This window comes from Chiloscyllium punctatum, chromosome 4 (genome assembly GCF_047496795.1).
Source record: "Chiloscyllium punctatum isolate Juve2018m chromosome 4, sChiPun1.3, whole genome shotgun sequence".
Lineage (NCBI taxonomy): Eukaryota > Metazoa > Chordata > Chondrichthyes > Orectolobiformes > Hemiscylliidae > Chiloscyllium > Chiloscyllium punctatum.
Window position 1 is genome coordinate 94549938 of NC_092742.1, and position 24095 is coordinate 94574032.

General features: G+C 42.4%; 1 protein-coding gene across 1 annotated transcript; it reads right to left on the minus strand.

Annotated features, from left to right (window-relative positions):
- Nucleotides 1–1879: 1879 nt before the first annotated feature.
- On the minus strand, nucleotides 1880–14127 carry LOC140475949 (intelectin-1b-like). The gene is made up of 7 exons (XM_072567862.1): nucleotides 14028–14127; nucleotides 12685–12837; nucleotides 10109–10356; nucleotides 6444–6602; nucleotides 3712–3832; nucleotides 2518–2621; nucleotides 1880–2224 (listed from the first exon to the last, which is right to left on the minus strand). Exons 1-7 carry the CDS (start codon nucleotides 14092–14094, stop codon nucleotides 2072–2074), a joined length of 1005 nt encoding a protein of 334 aa, XP_072423963.1. The 5' UTR covers nucleotides 14095–14127; the 3' UTR covers nucleotides 1880–2071.
- Nucleotides 14128–24095: the final 9968 nt, after the last annotated feature.

The following is a 24095-nucleotide window of genomic DNA, read 5'->3' on the forward strand; positions in this document are numbered from 1 at the left end:
CAGGGACAGGTGTTAGCACAAATTTTATCTTTGCGAGAACAGGTAATTAAATTTTATGAAGAGCAGAGTCAGCAATACGAATTAGTGAAAGAAGATTTCTATAGAAATGCTGCATTTCTGTGTGATATCATGTCAAAGCAAAATGGCTTGAATATTTCTTTGCAAGGTAAAACTAGGTCTATATATACGGTATGTGGCAAAAAAAAAATCCATGCATTTCGAAAAAAGCTATCTTTTTTCAAAACTCTTCTTCTTCAAAAGGAAATTTCGGATGAACATTTTCCCCAGTTAGTAAAGGTCATTAATGAACAGGAGGATTCTTGCAAGTCATTAGAAGAATACATAGCTGTTATAGAATTATTGATTGGCGAATACAATGAATGGTTCTCTGACTTTGAGAATCACACTCAAATTAGCATTTGAACCTCACCTAGTTGATGTCGCCAAGGCTCCTAAAGAACTACAGATGGAATTGATTGAGCTCTCAGAAGATGACATTTTAAAGTCCTTATTTGACGCTAAGAAAGATCCGATTGAAATATGGAAAGATGCAATAGAATACCCATGCCTTCGGCAACATGCACGAAAAATGCTTTCTTGCTTTTCAACCACTTATTGCTGCGAATCTACATTGTCCTACTTAACCAAAATCAAGACGCCCTTAAGGTCACAAATGACGGATACCCATCTAGAGGATCAGCTAAAACTGCAGACCTCCGTGCTGTAACCAAATATTCAAATGCTTTCATACAAAAAGCAGTCACAACAAAGTCATTAAAAGGTTAGTTAACTTTAGAATTAACATTTTTTCTTTTTTTTTAGTTAGTACATAGTAGTCAGATTTTTACAAATTAATGTGAATTTTGAAGAATATATAATTGAAGTTTCTTGGATGCGGCCTTATTAGATTACAACTAACATCATGCAGCCTTCCAACATGAAAAGGTTCCCCACGTCTGGCCTAGGAAGTCAAATGCAGGTAGGGGAGAGGGGTTAAGCCCATTTCAATGGATCCTCCCCAAAATAAGAGACAGTGTACACTAGTGTGTGTGTGTGCGCGCGCGAGTGAGAGTGTACACTAGTGTGTGTGTATGTGTATGTGTGTGTGAAAGAGAGAGACAGAGAAAGAGAGAAAGACAGTGTACATCAGAGTCTCTGTGTGTGAGAGATAGTGTACAAGCAAGCAACTATTTCAAGATCTACAAGGGAAATACAACAAAGACTAAGTCTGGATATCAGCAACGTAATTTGACTCAAAAGGTAATATGTCAAGCCTTGGATATTTTTTTGAATACATATTTCTTGAAGTAACAAATATATAAGCAGCCTAACTCATTTAGTCACATAAATAGGCTGTAATGTAGTTTCAAAACACAGTAAACATGGGGAGAACAAATTTGGCCTTGTATGAGTCAACAGTTTGAAATGTATAGGATTGCATCATGTTAAATTCTTCTTTAACTGGAATAGAATTAAATTCAGATGAATTGTTTTAGGCCGATGAGATTGAGACATGTGTTAGGATTAGTTGCACTTTAAATCATTGAAGGAATATTTTAAGACATGAGAGAAAATGAACACATATGGGATTTTCAACATTGATAAGGGAAATGAATAACTGGGCAGGATGCCTCCTTTTATTTTATTTACCACCACTGAACAGAATTCATCACTGAACAGAACTCAATCTCCTAAAAACATTCCTAAGAATCATTCTAAAATTAAGCTGCAAAATATAATAAGTTGGATGATACAGTCAGTTATGGAAACAAACACACACAGATAGCATCTCCAATTCAATTTATTGAAATCCTGTCAGCAATCCAATGGAAGCCATTATAGTACAAGGAAGAAAAAGGATTGTCAGAAACCCCTAGCATGATCAGTGATTTATAATGTGTCCCACATACCAAGTATTAAAAGTTGCACAAGTGCAACTTCTTAGACTACTGCTAATTTCTGAATGTAAAATGAAGTACAGAATTGTATGAAAGCAATTTTTTTTTTAAATGAAGGCATTTTGTCACATTGCAGTCAATTGTCAGTGACTCCTGTGAAGACATGGCCTGCATTAACGGTAAAAGATCAACACTGCAGCCTCTGTCACCTCCTTCGATGCACTCCATGACTGGTGTGTGCCAACACCATTCCAGTCAAAGGCTGTGAAATCTCCACACTGCCTTGGCGATGCCTCAGGGAAGTATCCTCCACCTCCAATACAGACCTAGACATAAACAATATGAAATATTTCAACAATTATTCCATTCATCAGCATTCTGATGGGCAAAAACACCAGGAGATGAACTATTGAGACACAGGCTGGACTGCACTGATTCAGAAAGCTGCAGTTACAATCTCCCCACAAACAACAGCAGCTATAACATGGGGAAATATGTGGCTGAACATTATTTAAGTGAGATTCTCCTCTGGATCGTAATCATTCTGTGATTCTGTTTGCTCACTCAGACTGTCCTCTCACTTTTCTATCATCCCTATTTTCTGCAGTTCTATACTTACATGTTCTGAATTGCATCCATTGTACTTCACTCCAGAACACATCGCCAGTGCTGCTTTTTCATTGTTGAATACCCTGAATTGCACATATCCTGGTTCAAATTCATCTGCAAACACACAACAAATCACACAGCTATTTAAGCACCGTTTGGAAAGAAAAGTGTTAGAGTGTTTGAATGTCAAACTTTAAAGAGTCACAGTTAGAGAGGAGAAAGATATTAACTGATGGTTGCTGCTGTTGCCAGAGCTGCTGAGGACTTTCAGAATTTTGAGTTGGGGGAGCTATGGTGGGTCGCTTCAGAATTTGTTGTTTCTATTTTGCTCACATGCAGTCTGGGTGGTTGCATTCTCACCTCCCCTGTTGTAATCTCACCTCACCTCTTCTGAACTGAGTCTAGAGCTGAGTGGCCCTCACAGAAAGCTAGCTAAGCATTGTCGGTTCTTGTATCATGACATCATGATTTGAAAAAATGAGCACAGGAACAAGAATGATCCTTTAGTCTGTTGAGCCATTCAATGAGATCATAATTAAAAAATAACTTGCAAGAACTTTAACAAACAATACATTGAACAAACGGGCAGAAAACTAGCCACCAGGATATATGAACATCGACTAGCCACAAAACAACATGATCCACTCTCACTATTATCCTTACAAATGGATGAGGAAGGATACCACTTCGACTGGGACAACACATCCATCCTAGGACAAGCCAAACAGAGACAGGTAAGAGAATTCCTAGAAGCATGGCATTCCAACCGGAACTCTATCAACAAACACATTGACTTGGATCCCATTTACCATCTCCTGAGAAAAAGAATCATCACCACAGGAAATGATGTCACCACAGAGAGTGACATTACCAACCCAAGGAAACCCAAACATATAAATAGAAAGCCGGTTACATCATCAATGCTTCATGCGGAGGCTCACTGAAGATGTTACCTAGTGTTATGATGAAACATCTGAAAACGAACCTTCCAAATCAGCGAGCAAACCTACATCCAGGAGATCAGGACTCCCACACAACCTGAACATCTATGACTTGCACTTGGAGTTTGCAGCTGCTTCTTGTTTTGGGCAAAGCAGGCTCCAAAGTCCAAGCTCTGTTTTTTTTTCAAATGTTGCACCAAGTTTTTGGTAACCAACGAAGGTTTCATTGCTTGAATAGAGTAAATAAAGAATTTTGCACTTACTGTGACTCAAAGGCCCATACAATTGCTGTATCTTCTCATCACTGCCGAAGTCATAAGTGATGTGACTTAAGGGCCCGTTATCATCTGGACATTTCCCTTTGTTGTATTCGACAGGGTATTGCTGAAATTGAATGCATTGTTCTACTTGATATCTTGCTTTTATGTGACCCTTCCTCTTGTTTTGCCCATTTCTCCCACAATTCTTCCTCACCTTGCAGTTCTATCCACCCCAAGCATCATCTTCCTACACAATCCTTTGCAATCTCACATCCTCCATGAAGATATTACTGCTTTTTCTAATGAATTCCCCATTCTCTCCTGATTATCAACTTGGTCCAATGGCAATTTGGTGTCTCTGAGTCAGAATGTGGTTGGACCAAGTTCCGTTGTCGGGGCTTGGCCTCTTATGAATGCCATTTCAATGTAGTGCATGGGTTTGGTCACATTGAGAGAGGATGTCAAATTGTTTGAAGGACATCCTTTGCTAGATTTTGTTTTGAAAACAAAACATTCTCAGCAATTCAGGGGAATACAGACCTCACACTTGCATCTACCTATCGCCTTCCCAGTTGCCTTCCCAGTTACCTAACCCCACTCCCCTATCTACTTCTCAGCCCCTTCCCCTCCCCCCCCACCCACCATGATTCAATTGAAACAAAAGCAGGGTAGACACAACAGTGTCCTCATCAACATTTATTCCTAAAGTTATCAAACAAAGTAGTTCATCCTGTATCCCCTTCTGGTTTCTCACCGTGGCTGTGGTTCCTAACCACAAAACAATTTAGTATAAAACCAATTTTGTCTGTGGGAAAATTAAGGACAAGTGGGGTTTGTGGGGATAGGGTAATAACACAACTTTCAGGATTCTTTAATTTTTCAACATTTTAAGTTTTTGGTTACACAAATGCTTTTGTTAGAACCGTGAACTGAAATCTAACCCATGCAGTTTTGAGTGCTTTTGGGGGGCAATTTGCTCATTCCCCTTCTATGTGTTCTTTTTTAAACATTGTGTTGGGTGTCAGCTAATCACTTTTGAAGACAATGTCCATTAACATTAGAATACAGTATTTATTTAAGTCCCTGCATTCGACAGTTAAAGTTGAAAAGTGTGGTACTGGAAAAGCGCAGCAGGTCAGGCAGCGTCTGAGGAGCAGGAGAGTTGACGTTTTGGGAATGAGCCCTTTGTCAGGAATGTGGTGGGGGAGGGGAGGAAGGGGGCTGAGAGATAAATAAGGGGAGTTGGTGTGGGGCTGGGTGTGAGGAAGCTGGTAGATGCAGGTGGGAGGTAATTGAGCTGGGGAAAGTGGAGCGGATAGGTGTGAAGGAAGATGAGCAGGTAAGACAGTTCAAGAAGGTGGAGATAAGTGAGAGAGTTGAATCTGGAGTGAGGTGGGGGAGGGGAGATGAGGAAACTGGTGAAATGAATGTTGATGCCATGTGGTTGGAGGATCCCTAGGTGGAGGATGAGGCATTCTTCCTCCAGTTGGTGGGTGGGTTTGGTTTTGCAGTGGAGTAGGGCCAGGACCATGGGGTAGTGGGAGGGGGAGTTGTTCTGTCTCTCCAGCATCTGCAGGCCTCACTCTCTCCTATACTGCAGCTAACCAAGGGAAAAGGTCAGTTAACATTGTTCACCATTTTCCCCATGATCTCACTGAGTAAACGTCAAAAATATAATTGGTAGTAAAACATTTTGGGACGTTCCGATGTTATGAAAAGTATCATAGACATGCAAATCCTTTTTAAAACTTAAATGTATCACTATTCCTAGTTAACCTGATAGTCAGGTTGATTAGTGAGATAGCAGATGGGAGCACAGTGTCCGGACATAACTCCTGGAGTGTGCTCCTGAGAGGGTCAGAGGAACATAATGGTCACCCACTTCTCAGTACATTTGCGAGGTGGAGATAGTCTCTATTAAAAATTGCCTGACTTATGTTTGCAGACGTGCCCATTACCTTGTCATCACCACCACTGCCCTGAAGTCAACATTGTGAGATTCTGTCAATTATGTACATTATTGGACTCTGTTCAAAACTATCCTCGCTTTTTTAGGCTCACAGCCATTGCGAGTCAGTATTTTAGTAAATTAAATATTTTTGATATATTAATGTCCATAGGCATGAGAATTTTAAGAGCAGAATTTTCAGTTTATTATAAAACTGACTGTCAATGGAGGTAAATTAAATGAATTGGTTTGGTTTATTTAAAGAGATGATTTTCAGTGATTTTACATCAGATTACCATGAGCAGGAGCTGAAGGAGAAAGAGAGAAGAAGACTTGCTTATTAAATTGTTTAGAGTGTCCAGTTAAACCCATGTTCAGCTGTTTTCATAATGATGTCCCAGGTTACAATCCTTAAACACATCAAATACTTGTGGAAGAGTGAAATAAACAATTATGTTTAATTACCACGCCAACTCCACCCTCAGGTGACTGTTTGTGTGGAATTTGCACATTCTCTGTGTGTCTGCGTGGGGTTCCTTCTGGTGCTCCAGTTTCCTCCCACAGTTCGTAGAGTTGCAGGTTAGGTGAATTGGCCATGCTAAACCATCTGTAATGTTCAGGGGTGTGTAGGTTAAGTGGATTAGCCCTGGGATATGCAGGGTTAGAGTAGGGGATGTGGATCTGGGAGGGATGTTCTTCGAAGGATCAGCGTGGACTCGATCGGCCAAATGGCCTGCTTTCACACTGTGGGGATTCTGTGAAATGCAGTCACTGCTGAGATACTCACATGGAACAGCTGATACAAGTTTCCTCCGTACTGCTGTAGGAAGTTGGTTTTGGTGTGATAGCGGAGGATTGCTGCATCTTTCCAGCTGCTTAGCGGTGTGTCATTGGGTACGTGCCAAATTGATATATCTGAGGCCTTTATGTCATAGTAACCTGGGTTCTGATCAGAAATAGACACAGATTGTCAGTGCTGCGGCGAGTAGAGTTCACCAGCATCACAAAACCACAGAGGACAACCTCATTAATTAATGTGGGAGACTCATTCTTCTTCAGATAAGTTCGAGCCCAGTGCTACAGAATAAGGAAATTCAATTGCAGTAATATCATATAATATGCAAAGTGGCCTGTGGCCTAGTGTTACTCCCCACCAATGTCATCTCTTAGAGACATAGAATCACATTTTCTCTTCCTTGGGGGCAGCCAACTAACCAAATCAACATTCAAATGAAAATACCACAACCTCTTCATTCATAGGGCTGTAAAATTGATTGGCATTTCAAACGATACCTTGTGGTCTTAAGTGCAAGCCACTGACTTCTGACATCTGTCCTATATCTATCACCCCTCAACTTAAAGCTTTGTCCCCTCTTGCTAGCCATCACCATCCAAGGAAAAAAGGCTTTCACTGTCCACCCTATCTAATCCTCTGATCATTTTGTATGCCTCGATTAAGCCAGCTCTTAACCTTCTCTCTAACAAAAACAGCTTCAGGTCCCTCAGCCTCTCCTCATGAGACATTCCATCCATACCAGGCAACATCCAGGAAAATCTCCTCTGAACCCTTTCCAAAGCTTCCACACCCTTCCTATAATTCAACAACCAGACCTGTACGCAATACACCAATTGAGGCCGCAACTGAGTTTTGTACAGCTGCATCATGACCTCATGGCTCCAAAATTCAATCCCTTGAGCAATAAAAGCTAATGTACCCTCCACCTTCTTAACAACCCTATTAATCTGGGTGGCAACTTTCAGGGATCTATATACATGGATATCAAGATCTCTCTGCTCATCCACACTACCAAGAATCTTACCATTCACCCTGTACTCTGCATTCATGCTACTCTTTCCAAAGTAAATCACCTTTTCCACATGAAACTCCATTTTTTACCTCTCAGCCGCACTTTACAGCTTATCTATGTCTCTCTGTAACCTACAACATCCTTCCACACAGTCCTCAACTCCACCAACTTTAATGTCATCTACAAATTTACAAACCCATCTTCCTACACCCTTATCCAGGTCATTTATAAAAATGAAAAACAGCAGTGACCCCAAAACAGATCCTTGCAGTACCCCACTAGTAACTGAACTCCAAGATTAACATTTCCCATCAACCACCACCCTCTGTCTTCTTACAGCTAGACAATTTCTAATCCAAACGGCTAAGCCGACCACAATCCCATGCCTATGTATTTTCTGCAATAGCCTAACGTGGGGAACCTTATCTCACACTTTCCTGAAATCCATATACACCACAATCATGGCTATATCCTCATCCATCAGTTTTGTCATCTTCTCAAAGAACTCAATAAGGTTTGTGAGGCACAACCTACCCTTCACAAAACCGTGTTTATTATTCCTAATCTAATTATTCCTTTCTAGATCATTATAAATCCTTTCTCTTATATTTCTTTCCAAAACTTTGCCCACAACAGGAGTAAGGCTCTCTAGTCTATAATTACCAGGGTCATCTCTACTCCCCTTCTTGAACAAGGGGACAACATTTGCTATCTTCCAGTCTTCTGGCACTATTCCTGTAGACAATGATGACATCAAGATGAAAGCCAAAGGGCCGCAATCTCTCACCTAGCTTCCCAAGAATCCCAGGATAAATCCCATCCAGCCCAGGGGACTTACCTGTTTTCACACTTTCCAGAACTGTTAACACCTCTTCCTTATGAACCTCAATCCTGTCTAGTCTGATAGTCTGTATCTCAGTATTCTCCTTGACAACATTTTTTTATCCTGTGTGAATACTGTTCATTTAGCGTCCTTCCTATCTCTTCGCACTCCATGCACTACTTCCCACTACTGTCCTTGACTGGCCATAATCTTATTCCTGACTTCTTTTATTCCTGACATACCTATAGAAAGCTTTCAGGTTTTCCTTGATCCTATCTGCCAAATACTTCACATGTCCCCTCCTGGCTCTTCTTAGCTCTCTCTTTAGATCCTTCCTGGCTAATTTGTAACTCTCAAGTGTCCTTCACATCTCATCTTTATATAAGCCCCCTTCTTCCTCTTGACAAGAGCTTCAACTTCTTTAGTAAACCACAGTTCCCTCACTCAATCACTTCCTCCCTGCCTGACATGTACATACTTATCAAGGACATGCAGCAGCTGCTCCTTGATCTAGCTCCACATTTCAACTCTTACCATCCCCTACATTTCCTTTCCCTATCCTATGCATCCTAAATCCCACCAAATTGCATCATAATTTCCCTTGACCCAGCTATAATTCTTGCTTTGCGGTATATACCTATCCCTTTCCATTGCTAAAGTAAACATAACCGAATTGTGGTCACTTTCACCAAAGTGCTCACCTACCTTCAAATCTAACACCTGGCCTGGTTCATTACCCATTACCAAATCCAATGTGGCCTCACCTCTTGTTGGCCTGTCTACATACTGTGTCAAGAAACCATCCTGCACACATTGGACAAAAACTGACCCATCTAAAGTACTCAAACTATCAAATTTCCAGTGAATATTTGGAAAGCTAAAGACCCCATAAGAACTGCACTGTTGCTCTTGCTCCGATCCAAAATCACCTTTGCAATCCTTTCCTCTACATCTCTGAAACTATTTGGAGGCCTGTGGATACTCCCAACAGGGTGACCTCTCCTTTCCTGTTTCTAACCTCAACTCATTCTACCTCAGTAGACAAGTCCTCATCAAAATCCTTTCTGCAACTGTAATACTGTCCTTGACTAACAATGTCCCCCCTCCCCCTCTTTTACCACCTTCCCTGATCTAACTGAAATATCAAAACCCTGGAACTTGCAACAACCATTCCTGTCCCTCCTCTATCCATATCTCCGAAATAGCCACAACATCGAAGTCCCAGGTACCAACCCATGTTGCAAGTTCATCCACCTTATTCCGGATGCTCCTGGTGTTGAAGTTGACATACTTCAAACTACCCTCCTGCCTGCCAGTGCACTCCTGAAAACTTGAAACCTTATTCCTGACCTCACTACCCTCAACCTCCTGTACACTGGAGCTGCAATTCATGTTCCCATGCCCCTGCTGAATTCATTTAAATGCTCCCAAAGATCATTAGCAAATCCACAGCCCCCCCCACCAGGGTATTGGTACCCCTCTGGTTCAGGTGTAGACCATCCCATTTGTAGAGGTTCCACCTACCCCAGAATGGGCCCAATTATCCAAGTATCTGAATCCCTCCCTCCTGCATCATCCCTGTAGCCATGTGTTCAACTACTCTCTCTCCCTATTCCTTGCCAAGCATCCAACCTATATACCTGTAGGCGGAAAAGAAGTCCCAGAAGTTTCTGCACTCTGGTAAGTTTTTAAATGGAGAATTTACCTTCCCGACAGCTCCCTGGTTTCCACTCTCACCATTCCCGCTGCAGAAATGAATTGAAGGCCACTGCCAATGACAAACATTGTTTTAAATAAAGAGATTGCACAAAAGCTCATCACCTTCAGGTCATCACTTGTCGCTCCTTCTGTACAACCAAATGTCGCAAAATTGGACCATGACCTGTCTCCTGCTGGAGAACTGGCATTACCCCCTTGCTGACTGGACCAGCGGTCCCCAGTGGTGCATTTCCCAAGTATGTTGTTCTCATGGACACTTGCAATTAGGGTCCAACCACCTCCATCAGTGGTCATGTCACAGAAGGCCTGGTAGAGTTCACCATTACTAGTTATGAAGAGATGGACGCCATCTGTATGAAGAGGACAATATTATGCAATTCAATCTTTTGAGAGCATTATATGGTTAGAACTAACATCATAACAGGAAGGACACTTTGGATGCAATTTCCCTGTGAAATAAACAAAGTATTGAATCACTGAAAGGAAAACTAGAGCTGAATGTAGATGACAATGTCAATTGCTGTTAAAATATTGGCTTAAAAAAAAGAGTCCCTCTCATAATAAAGGATTGCATTTGTGCTATAGACTAGAATGTCTCGAATCACTTCACAATTGATATAAGTCTAAGTAACAATTAGATGTAGGCATGTAATTGTCCTTGCCTGATTTTCTTTTCTCGAAACCTTCTACCCAGCTGAATTAATAAGTCTCAGTCCAATAACTAGAAAATGACTTCATTTACTTAATATTTTTCTGTTCTCACAAAATTTCTGTCTCCCAACGCTGGATTCTGCAACTTGCCTGAGGAGTCAAGAACATCCATTCTGTGCTTCTTCATTGAGGGTTCCAATATTCACACACAATTGAGTCAGTCTGAGGTATTTTTCTGACCTTGTTGCATTGGCAAGAAACATGGTGGTGTTTGCCATTTATCTGAGGAAAGGTTTGAACAAATCGCACACAGTGCCCGACTTAATTTCTCTGACACACCTTTAGCATTTAAGTTTCACAACATCAAGGGGAAGTCCAAACGTTATCTGTTCTCCATCATGGCATCACTACAGAAGAGTTTCACTTGTCTGCTTTATTGCAACAAGGTCTGGACAGGCTTGGACTGACAAATGGTAAGCAACCTTCATGCCTGACAATGAACATGTCCAATAAGAGACAATTCAACCATCAGCCCTTCATATTCAATACAGTTACTATCACTGAATCCTTCACTATCAACATTCTTGTGGGGGGAGTGTTTCCACTGGCCAGAAACTCAACTGTGTACTCATTAGAGAAATGCACAGCCATAGCAACAGGTTAGAGGCATGGAACACTGTCATGTGTAACTCATTTCCTGATGCTCCAAAGCCTGCCCACAAGTCAGGAATGTGATGGAATATTCCATACTTGTCTGGATGGTTGCTGCTCAAGAAGATTGGCACCATCCAATTCAAAGCAGTCCACTCAATTGGCACCACCTCCACAAATTTTCACTCCCTTCATTACTGACACTCAGTACCAGCAGTGTGTATACCATCCAAAATATGCATTGCAGAAATTCACCAAAGTTCCTTCAGCAGTGCCTTCCAAGCCCACGAACATTTCTGTCTAGAAGGTCAAGGAAACACCTCCACCTGCAAGTTCCCCTCCATCCTTCAGTGTTGCTGGGTCAAAATCCTGGAACTCTGTCCCAATTGCACTGTGGGTCTGCAGCTGTTCAAGAAGGCAGATTACCACTCCCTTCTCAAGGGGCAACTAGAGATGGGGAATACATGCTGGTCAGCTAGTAATGCCCACATGCCACAAGCGAACTTTAAACATCATTAATTTGCCTAGTTGTGATCCCTGCAACCTCCCACCTTTCTCTAAAGTGCAGTTACTGCTTGTATACTTCATACCAAAACTCATATCTTCACATTTCTCTGTGTTAATGGTCATTTGCCATAACTGTTCCATCTTCAGGTTTTCAAAAAAATTTCTCTATCCCACCTCAATGAATTTCATCCTTGCTATTCAGCAGTTTTGTTAATGGTTTCCTGTGATTTTATTGCACTCCTCCTCTCTATTGCTGATTCCGTTATACACTCAATGTTTCCCATCTGTCTATTAAGGAATTGTGTTCCCGTTTCCAAAGTCCAGTTGAGAACAGGAGTGGTCTGATGTATTAACACCCACTTTGCATTTTCTGTCATGTAACAAGCATTTACTTCCTCACTCTGTTTCGCTTTCATTGACGCAAAAACAAGTCCCCATAATGTTATTTGAACGAGGGCAGAGTCCACAGTGTCCCACCCAACATTCGCCCACCAAACCAAAATGAAAACTGATTAACTGGTCATTCGTCTCATGTTCTGTTTGATGGGACTTTGAACGCACCTTTGCTGTAGTACTTATCCATGTAATAACAGTGAGTGCTCTTCAAGAACTCTCCACCGGCTATAAAACCTATTGGGGCGTCTTGAAAGTGTGAAGTGTGCTGCATAAATATACATTTGTTCGCTTTTTCCAGTAGTCAGTATGAGTTACAAAGCCTACACATTACTTGGTGCTTTTACTGGTGAGTAACAAGGCACTGGAAGACTGATTATTTTTTGCTTGTCACTAAGGCACTAAGTAGAAACGTAGCCACGCTGACTATATCTTAGCTTAATGAGGCAATTGTACTTTTTGCTGAAATTGTTTACCTTTGGTGAAGTGGTATTTCTCTTTGAGTTCCAGGCAGCTCCTGGTTAAATTATAGTGGTGATCGTGTTTATCTGGACAGCCATTGTCGTTGACTTCAAAGTCACCCATGACATTGACAATTGCAATGTCATGGTTTCCAATGCCGATTTCATCTTAACCAAAGAAAAGATATAGTTTGCATTACTGCTGATGAAAGACACAAAAAAGACATAGCTACAGAGAGATGGAGCCACAGAGAAAGGGACAGAGTAAGAAGTGAGAGGGATACAGAAAGAGACAGAAATTAGGAGGAAGACACAGCAGCAAACAAGAATGATGCAGAGAGTAAAAGAGCCTTTAATAAGAGGCATTGGATAGTTATGGAGAGATGAACAGAGGGTAGGACCCAGAGATGAAAAGGAAAACAAGAGGAAAAGAAGGAGACAAAGAGATGGTAAAGATGCAGGAAGTGGGAAGGAAAGAGAGAGACACTGTGACAAATGTCATATGCAGTGGGACAGAGTGAAAATTGATGTATCTACGCTGGAGAAGACAACAGAGCCAGAGACTGATTTAGAACATGAGGGCGAGAACATAAGAAGGGAGAAGCAACAGAAATGATGAATGACAAAAGGAAAAGGGAATAAAGGAAGAAATTTAACTTGTATTGCAGTTCAGAGACACTGCTTGTCCTCAGGCACATTGCTGAATTGATCACAATCCTGTATACTACATCTGTATTATAGTGTCATACTGCACAGAAACAAATCCTTCAGTCCCACCAGTCCATGCCCAACATAATCCCAATCTAAATCAGTCCCACTAGCTTGTTCCTGACTTATACCCCTCTAAACCTTTTCTATTCATGTATTCATCCAAATACCTTTTAAATGTTGTAATTGTATCTCCATCCTCCACTTCCCCAAGAAGTTCATTCCACACTGAAACATCCTCTGTGCAAAAGATTTGCCTCTTATGTCTCTTCTAAATCTCTCTCCCCTCACTTTACAAATGTGCCCCCTAGCCTTGTAATTCCCCATCTTAGGAAAAAGACACCTTACCATCAATTCTATCTATACCTCTCGTTATTTTATAAACTCTTATCAGGTGACCTCTCAACCTCATATGCTCCAGTGGAAAAAGTCTGTGGACAGTCAGTACCCTCTTCATCAAACGATAAAGAGATGTAGCTCCAGAAATTTCTGGGGAAAGGACATGAATCCTGGGGAATGAGGGAACCCCCTGAGAAAGGATGAAATGGTACAGACCATAATCCAAGTTGATCTATACAATCCCGCCTATTACATATCCCAGTTGAAATTCACAAACTGAAAGACCAAAACATAACAAATTCATTACTTACCTTCATGATGTGTAGGGGATTGCTCAGTGCTGGCAATGAAAAGGAGTAGAAGAAGGATGACCTTCATTTCTTCACAACAGCTTTTCTGTGAGGGGCTGTAATTCTGGGGTCATAGTCAACAAGATAAGAGAGAAGGACAAAGTACATCACTCTGCTGGCATTTTGAATGTTGCATTAATGCATTAACTCTACATTTTGGGATGAATTAAGTCAGTTCCTGCCTTATTGTAGAAAATTGCTGATGGATAATTCTGAACATCAAAGTCAAACTAGGAATACTACAGCAAATAACTCACCTCCCATCACCCCTATACCTGTCCATAATCTAAGGCACAAGTCGAGATTGTGATGGAACACATCTGGCTTGTCTGAATGAATGCAGCTTGAACACTTAAGAAACTTTGTGGGTGGCACGGTGGCACAGTGGTTAGCACTGCTGCCTCACAGCGCCAGAGACCCGGGTTCAATTCCCGCCTCAGGCGACTGACTGTGTGGAGTTTGCACGTTCTCCCCGTGTCTGCGTGGGTTTCCTCTGGGTGCTCCGGTTTCCTCCCACAGTCACAAAGATGTGCAGGTAAGGTGGATTGGCCATGCTAAATTGCCTGTAGTGTTAGGTAAGGGGTAGATGTAGGGGTATGGGTAGGTTACGCTTCGGTGGGTCAGTGTGGACTTGTTGGGCCGAAGGGTCTGTTTAAAGTGGGCAGCACGGAGGCACAGTGGTTAGCACTGCTGCCTCACAGCGCCAGAGACCCGGGTTCAATTCCCACCTCAGGCGACTGACTGTGTGGAGTTTGCACATTCTCCCCGTGTCTGCGTGGGTTTCCGCTGGGTGCTCCAGTTTCCTCCCACAGTCCAAAGATGTGCAGGTGAATTGGCCATGCTAAATTGCCCATAGTGTTAGGTAAGGGGTAGATGTAGGGGTATGGGTGGGTTGCGCTTCGACAGGGCGGTGTGGACTTGTGGGCCGAAGGGCCTGTTTCCACACTGTAAGTAATCTAATCATCTAATCTAAAAAAAAAACTTGACACTACCTAAGAGAAAGCAACCTGCTTGATTGACACCTCATTTTCCACTTTAAATAGTCTCTCCCTGCACTGGCAATGCATAGAGGTAGCAGTATGCAGCAAAACAACAGCTCCTTCAACAATACCTGCCAGATACACATGGCCTATCTTGAAGGAGGTATGGGAGGACCACCACTGGAAAAGCCCCAGTGAGCCATTCACCATCCTGACCTGAAGTTCTAATATTGTTCCTTTATTGTTGATGAGTAAAAACCCTTGATGTCCTTTCCTAATGACACTGTGGCTGTAGGAGTTCAATCACACTGTTCACTATCACCTTCTCAAGAGCAGTTAGGGATGGACAAGAAATGTCCCAAAAACAAACATATAAAACAAAACACTGTCAAATCAGGTAAAGAAGAAATACAGAGGGAAATAAACATTAGGATAAGAGAGAAAAAAAACAAAGAAAAGTCTGCAATTTCTGTTTTCAATGCTGTCTAGACAAAATTTATAACCAGGACCAACAAGAGTCCAGACTTGTGTCAGAGATGTTCACTGCTGTAACTAAAGCATCTCCTTGTCAAAAAGTCACTTTGACTGAAAATGACCTCACTGCCTGAGTCAAATTTATTTTATACTCACATCCTATTCCAAGAAATTCAGATCATTCAATGAAAAGAAAGGAGCAAGAGTCACTTTCAGGAGATTGATAGTGAAGAAACACATCTTCAACAGTAATCTTTTGATTTCTGCATTTAATTCCATATCAAACCTTGCTTGAATACAGTGAGGACCTTAAGCTGGAAACATATTGTTAATAGCAAATCTTCCACCAGTATTACATTAAGTAGCACCTTTCCAAAGTATCATTATTTATGACATATTGCTCGCACGTGAATATGGATATTGACCCACAGAGTTCAATCTGATTCTGGGACCTGCTTTCTGAAGGCCTGGTTTTCAAAACTCCTTACCTGTCTCAACAGCTTGATAGCAAATGCATCTACATGGCGTATTTGGGGGACTCTTATATTCTCCAACACCGTCACCATCTAACAATAAAAAGCTGACAGATGGATTGATGTGAAATGATATTGTAATCTCCTGAAATAACAATATCTAGGACACTGGGAGATCAGTTTCTTAACTCTGTAACCCAAACCTGAATATTGTTTGACCTGATTTAGGTACTGAATACAATGACAAAAATATGATATCAACATCCTGTGTTAGTATACAGTCTTTATCACAGAAAACTGCCCCAAGGAACTTCACAGAAACTGTTTCAGAAGAAAAGGTTGGGGGAATAAAGATCAAGGGCCAGAGCTTGGGAAGACAGCTAGATTTCCAGGACAGTCTTCAAGAAGGAGAGGAGATGGGTGCATTATGTTTCTTGGGTGGCTATCCTGTTGGCCACTTACAAGGGGCAAGGCAATAACAGTGTCGCCAATTTAAATTCATATATCACCTGTCAGGTATAAGACACCTCACAGGATTGTTAAAAACAAATTTAAAATTGAATTGTTTGAGACTATATGAGGTGGTCAAAAGGTTTGGTCATACAGGTAAAGTTTGCAGAGCCTCCCAAAATGAAGAGCTATAAACCACTGGAGGAAACGTTAGAACATAGGACTTCAGTATCTGAAAGCACAGATGCTAATGATAGAGGGATGTGCAAGAAGCTAGAGTTAGTGGAGTATAGAGATCTCAGTTGGAATCTGTCACAGGTATATAAAAAAAGGCAAGGTTTTGGAGAAGATTGGAATCAAGGATGAATTTTACAATTGTGGTTTTGCTTAGCCAATGGGAGGCAATGGAAGGAAAACAAGGTGTGAGCTGAGTTGTGTCAATAGTTTCATATTTGTTTTTCAGCACATTGAGGGCTGCAGGTATCCCGTTATAGCGACATCAAGTTGCAGCTGAAGTATATAAAGTCTAAAGTACAACTGATGAGATAACAAACCAAAGTAAAATCATAATTGGGGATAAGCAATAAGGGATTGGAGTCACTCCTGCATTTTATTGAAATAGTCCAGGGAGATCATGAGTACAGGGAGAAGGAAAATAACAAAATTGTATGCCACCACAAGATCAGTGTGACTCAAATTTCAAAAGCAGTGGGACATGTCTGAGGAATTAGAGAACAACCAGTTGAAGGGCTGAGGGACATAGTTGGATAAGAGCTTCCCAGCTGCTTAAATATTGATGACTGAACTGGTGATTCTGGGTTCCAACTATTCTTTCCCTGATCCAGATCTTCCTTAGGGCAGAACAGTAAGAGGTGTCTATAGTCAGAGTAAGAACACAGAACCTAGAACCATACAGCACATACAGGCCCTGCAGCCCTTGATGTTGTGCCAGTCTTTTATCCTACTCTAAGATCAGACTAACCTACATACCCTTCTTGTACTAGATTCCATGTGCCTTTCCAAGAATCGCTTAAATGTCCCTAATGTCTCTGACTCTACTATGGCTGCCAACAGTGCATTCCACGCACTCACCACTCTCTGTGTAAAGAACCTACATCTGACATTTTCCTGAACCTTCCTCCAATTACCTTAAAATCATGCCTCCTTGTGGTAGACATTTCTGCCATGGGAATAAGTCTCTGGCTATCCACTCTATCTACGCCTCTCAACATCTTTTATACCTCTATCAAGTCACCTCTCATCCTTCTTCGCTGCAATGAGAAAAGCCCTAATTTCCTCAACTTTTCTTCATAAGACATGCCCTCCAGGAAATCTCCTCTCCTCTCTAAAGTTTCCACAGCTTCTCTGTAATGAAGCAACCAGAACTGAACACAATATTCCAAGTGCCGTCTAACCAGGGCTCTATACAGCTGCACCATAACCTCACAGCTTTTAAACTCAATCCCACTGCTAATGAAAGCCAACACACCACTTGCCTTCCTAACAACCCTATCAAGTTGGGTGGTAACTTTGAGGGATTGATGGACACGGACCCCAAGCTCCCTCTTTTCCTCCACACTGCCAAGAATCCTGCCTTTAAACCTGTATTCTGCATTCAAATTTGACCTTCTAAAGTGAATGACTTGGAAGCCAGACAGCCAGATTTCCCTGTATCCCATGCCTTCTTACTTGCTGAATGAGTAAGGCACACAAAATCTTGAAATCATTGATAACTTGAGAAAACAATCTGTTGAATCTCTATTTATTGGGTGTTTTGGGAAAGGGTAGTGCAGTTGGAACGTTGTTGGATAATCCAAAATCCCAATCTAATGATCTGGGCAATATGAATTTAAATGGATAAATTCAAATTCATTTTTTTTTAAATTCTGAAATCAATTGTCATAAATTAGCATCTGAATCACTAATATTCTTCGGTGATGGAAATCTGCCATCCTTATCGAGTCTGTCTTAGAAGAGTCTACAGATCCACTGAAACACATTGCTTCTTAATTGCCCTCTGAACTGGACTGAGCAAGAAACTCAATTCAGGGCAATACATAATGGACCTGTCTGCGCTATTTGTGAGCAGTGAAGCACCTTTAGAAGATGGTTGTGTTTTTGGAGATCAATGATCTCAGCTCCAGGCCATCTCTGCAAGAGTTCCTCAGAGCAGTATCCTAAGCCCATTCATCTCCAGCTGCCTTGTTGATGATCTTCCCTTCATTAGAAGGTGAGAAGTGGGTAAGTTCACTGATGCATGTACGATGTTCAGAATCATTCCCGGATCCTTGTACTAAAGCAGCCCATGTCCATATGTCGCAAGACCTGGTCAACATCCAGGTTTGGTTGCTCAGTGGCAAGTGACATTTGTTCTACAGAAATGCCATCTCCAAAAGTCTCTCCACTTTTTAATTCAAACACACTCTACTGGCTTAGTTATATGCATCAGCAGGACTCAGACCTCAGCACAGTTAAAGTGAAGATTAGTCCTAATAGTATAACATACCCTTTCCCCAGTATTGGGGTCACCAATGAATCACTGCTTTGACATCAGGTAAGGTCCCACAGCAGTTCTCCTGCAATACTTAGCAAGAAAATGACAAATACTGTTATTGTACCATGAAATGACATTTAAGGAGGGAGAGTGTGCTGATTAACACAGACCACAGAATTTGTAAACCCTGCCTATTAGTTCAAGCAAGGGTCAACTCGATGTAGTTGATTATGACATGATCAGGTTACAAATGTGTGAGGCTCTTATACAGATTTTCAGAAACTCTCATTGTATATATTCACAAGCATTCCAAAGGCAGGGCTAATTTGAGTGACTATAAATGGGTGTTTAAAATTAAAGCTTCAACAATAATAACTTCAGATAATTACCAAGCACAATATTGTCTGTACTCTTTCTAAATCTGCTTGAAGAATAAAGGACAAACCCTGTTCTGAGTGGTTTTCTTCACATAATCACATATTTAATTTCCTTTTCATTAATTCCTGGGATGAATACATTGCTGACAAGGATTGTCTTGTTTATTAGTTATTGCTCATCCTCAAGTGTCACTGATGGAGAATTGGGAGGGGGTGGGAACAGGTGGAGAGCTGAGTCAAGAGTGTGTGGTGCTGGAAAAGCACAGTAGGTCATACAGCATCCAAGGAGCAGGAGGATCGACGTTTAAGGAGCTCTTCATCAGGAATGAGGCTGGGACCTTTGCGGGTAGAGAGATAAATGGGAGGGTGGTGGGCTGGGAAGAAGGTAGCTGAGAGTGCAATAGGTGGATGGAGGTGGGGATGAAGGTGATAGGTCAGAGAGGAGGGTGGAGCGGATAGGTGGGAAGGAAGATTGGCAGGTAGGACAGGTCATGAGGGCGGTGCTGAGCTGGAAGGTTGGAACTGGGGTAAGGTGGGGGGGGAGGGGAAATGAGGAAACCGGTGAAGTCCACATTGATGCCCTGGGGTTGAAGGCTTCCAAGACTGAAGATGAGGCTTTCTTCCTCCAGGCGTTGGATGGTAAGGGAGTGGCGATAGAGGAGGCCCAGGACCTGCATGTCCTCGGCAGAGTAGGAGGGGGAGTTGAAATGTTCGGCCAGGGGACAGTGTGGTTGATTGGTGCAGGTGTCCCAGAGATGTTCCCTGAAGCACTCTGCAAGAAGGCATCCAGTCTCCCCAATGTAGAGGAGACCGCATCAGCAGCAACAGATACAATAAATGACATTAGTGGATGTGCAGGTGAAATGTGGAAGGTTCCTTTGGGACCTCGGACAGAGGTGAGAGGACAGGTGTGGGCGCAGGTTTTGCAGTATCTGCGGTGGCAGGGGAAGTGCCAGGACTGGTGGAGAGCTGCCTTCTTCGTGCTGTAGTTGATGTGGCATAAATAACCCAGGGTGCAGTTGAGGAGTGAGGTTTCTGACTCGGAACTAGCAGTACTGAAGGAACAGTGAACGGGAAAGTGTGGTGTTGAGGGGAACTTGCATGTGATGGTGTTCGAATGCATCTGAAGATCATGTTCATCTCCATGGTAGAGGAATTTGGAAGATGCAGAGTCGTGTTGAGATGCTACAGTGCATCTTGTAGATGGTAAACATCCCTACAACTGTACAGTGTTTGGGAGGGTATTGAGTGCTGAGGAGCTATAAGGGACTGAACAAATGGGTATCTTTCTTCTGGAGAGGGTTGAGCTTTTGAGTGTTGCATCTTCACTCAAACAGAGTGCAGAGTATTTCGATATACTTGTGACTAGTGCTTTTTGGATGATGGAAAAGCTTTGGGCAAACGACAGTCATCCGAGGCTGGAATCAGGCCCAGGACCCTCACACTATCAGGCAGCAGCGTTAACCACTGAGCCACCAGAATTGCATTCAATGTGAATTCTCATATTTGTAGAGATAGCTGGGGAATGGGAGCCTCAATTAACTGCTCTGTTTAAATGCCCGAGTTCAGAGATGAGAGGAAACAGGGACATAATAGGCTAAGGGCAGAGGGTATAACAGATTCTAGCATTCAGTAAGCAACATACTGATGATGAATGTGTTCAATTGTATCAGAGAGGCAAACCCTGCTCCTGATCTCAAAGCTACCTGAGAACAAGGATTTATATTTGTTAACCCTCAGGTTAGTACCACCTGCATAGATATTAACAGTAACAGTATCAGTTTAACTTACAATGTTATCCTCTTTTCCTGTTTTAATTTAGAATCTAGATCCCACATTTTGATTCAAAGTGTCCCAGAGAGTCTTGCAAAGTGTTTTAGAGCTCCCCTACATTGCCACAACAACAGATACTGCCAAATGGTAGCTGGCTGTTTTTGTGGTGAGTGTCCCTACACAGAGCACTCAAAATCAATGTGAATATCATGTTTACTCCCAAGTCATTAGTGTTTTGCACAAAGACATCATTTCACAACACGGCAATATTTGTTTATAAATAGTATGCACTAAATCTCTTCTTACTTTTCCTGTTATAGACCAACGACATGGAAAGTTTATAAGGCTGTCAGCCTGGTGAGCAGGCTAAACTGACCTCAATTTTCCTGCACTAAATTTAGATGAGAATCCTGCTGTTTGTTACTATCCTGTGGCCCCGGCTGTGGAAGTCAAAGAGGAGTAGGAGGACATGAGACCATGGGGCAAGCTGTGCTTGGACATCCTGCTCATACTATCTATCTTGGCAAACATGGAATGATGATATATCAAGTATTGGGAAGTTAACCAGTACAAGGAACTGGGTTCCAAGCTCAGCTCAAATATACTTCGCAAACTGAGAGCATAAAAGATGTATACTTTGCATGATGAATCTTGACAGCAAACTGTGAGGAGCCAGGAAACATTCTCCTTTGACATTCTGCTCAACATTTGTTCTGTATTCATTGCAGTGAACTCTTTCACCTTTCTCTCTATAGGAGTTATAAATGGGCTTCCCAGCCCTAGCCTCTTTCTCTTCTTGCTAATTTCTGGGATGTGGGTGTGCTGGCTGGGCCAGCATTTATTGCCTGTCCCTACTTGCCCTTGAGAAAGTGGTAGTGAGCTGTCTTCTTGAACTGCTGCAGTCCACCTGCTGTGGGTTGACCCACAATGCTTTTAGGGGAGGGATTTCCAGGATGTTGACCCAGTGACAGTGAAGGAACGCCAATATATTCCCAAGTCAAGGCGGTGAGTGGCTTGGACAGGAACTTAAAGGTGGTGATGTTCCCATGTAACTGCTGCCCTTGTCCTTCTAGATGCAAGTGGTCATGGGTTTGGAAGATGCTGTCTGAGGATCTTTGGTGAATTTCTGCAGTGCCTTTTGGAGATAGTACACACTGCTGTGACTGAGCATTGGTGGTAGGCAGAGTGGTTGTTTGTGGAAGTGGTGCCAATCAAGTGGGCTCCTTTTTCCTAGATGGTGTCAAGCTTTTTGAGTGTTATTGGAGCTGCACTCATCCAGGCTAGTGGGAAGTATTCCATTAGACGCCTGACTTGTGCCTTGCAGATGGTGTACAGGCTTTGGGGAGTCAGGAGGTGAGTTAATGCAATATTAGAGCCTCTGATCTGCTCTTGTAGCCACTGTGTTTATGTGGTGAGTCCAGCTGAGCTCCTGGTCAATGATAATCCCCATGATGATGTTACTGGGGGATTCAGTGATGCAGTAATAACATCATTGAATGTCAAGGAATGGTGATTAGGTTTTCTGCTATTGGTAATGGTCATAGACCGGCATTTGTGTGAGCTGAATGTTACTTGCCACTTATCAGCTGAAGGCTGGTTATTGAATAGATCCTGTTGCATTTGAACCTGGACTGCTTCAGTGTCTGAGGAGTCGTGAATGGTGCTAAACATGGTGCAAACATCCCACTTCTGACCTTATGATGGAGGAGCGGTCATTGATGAAGCAACTGAAGATGGTTGGGCCTCGAGGAACTACTGCAGGGATAGCCTGGAACTGAGATGACTGACCTCCAACAACCACAACAATCTTCCTATGCATCAGGTATGACTCCAGTGACCAGAGAGTTTGTCTCCTGGTGCACGTTGATTCCACTTTTGCAAGGGCACCTCGATGCCACACTCAGTCAAATATAGCTCTTTTGTCAATGTTTGAACCAAGGCTGTCATGAAGTGGCCCTCATAGAACCCAGACTGGGCATCACTGAGCAGGTTATTGCTGAGCAGGTGCTGCTTAATAGCACTGTTGATGACACTATCGATAGCACCATTGCATCACTTTACTGATGATCAAGAGTAGACTGATGGGAATGGTAATTGGTTGGGTTGGATTTGTCCAGCTTTTTATAAATAGGACATACCTGGGAAATCTTCCATATTGTCGGATAAATGCCAGTGTTGTAGCTATACTGGAACAGGTTGGCTAAGGCAGAAGCTAGTTCTGGAGCACTAATCTTCAGTTCTATCACTGGAATGTTTTCAGGGTCTATAGCCTTTGCAATATTCAGGGTCTCCAACCCTTTCTCGATATCACATGGAGTGAATCGAATTGACTGAAGACTGGTATCTGTGATGCTGGAGACCACTGAAGGACGCCAAGATGGATAATCTACTCAGCACTTCTAGCTGAAGATCACTGCGAATGCTTCAGCCTTATCCTTTGCACTGATGTGGGGCTCTTCCATCATTGAGGATGGGAATATTTGTGGAGATTCCTCCTCCTCCAGTGAGTTGTTTAATTATCCAGCACCATTCAAGACTAGATAGGACAGGACTGCAGAGATTAAATCTGATTGATTGGCTGTGGGATCATCTTAGCCCTGTCTATCACTTGCTGCTCATATTGTTTGGCATGCAAGTAGTCCTGTTTGGTGGCTTCACCAGGTTGGCACCTCATCTTCAGGTATGCCTGATACTGCTCCTGTTATCGTATCCTGCAGTCTTGTCGCTAATAAAAAGGAACAGAGGTGAGAGCATATCGGAGGACTGGCCTGATCCTTCACTTTCAAAAGTTTCAAGGCACCCTCACCTTGAAAGCATTTTTCTAAATTTTGAGTGTGTGATGTGCGTTGTGTGTGTGTGTTTATCGTGCAGTGGGATCACCTGTCATGTGACATGAACCCAAGCGTCTCTCTCTCTCTCTCTCTCTCTCTCCCCCTCTCTCTCTCCCCACTCCCCCTCTCTCCCCTCCCCCTCTCTCCTCTCCTTTGCATCTGTCCTTAAAACCTACC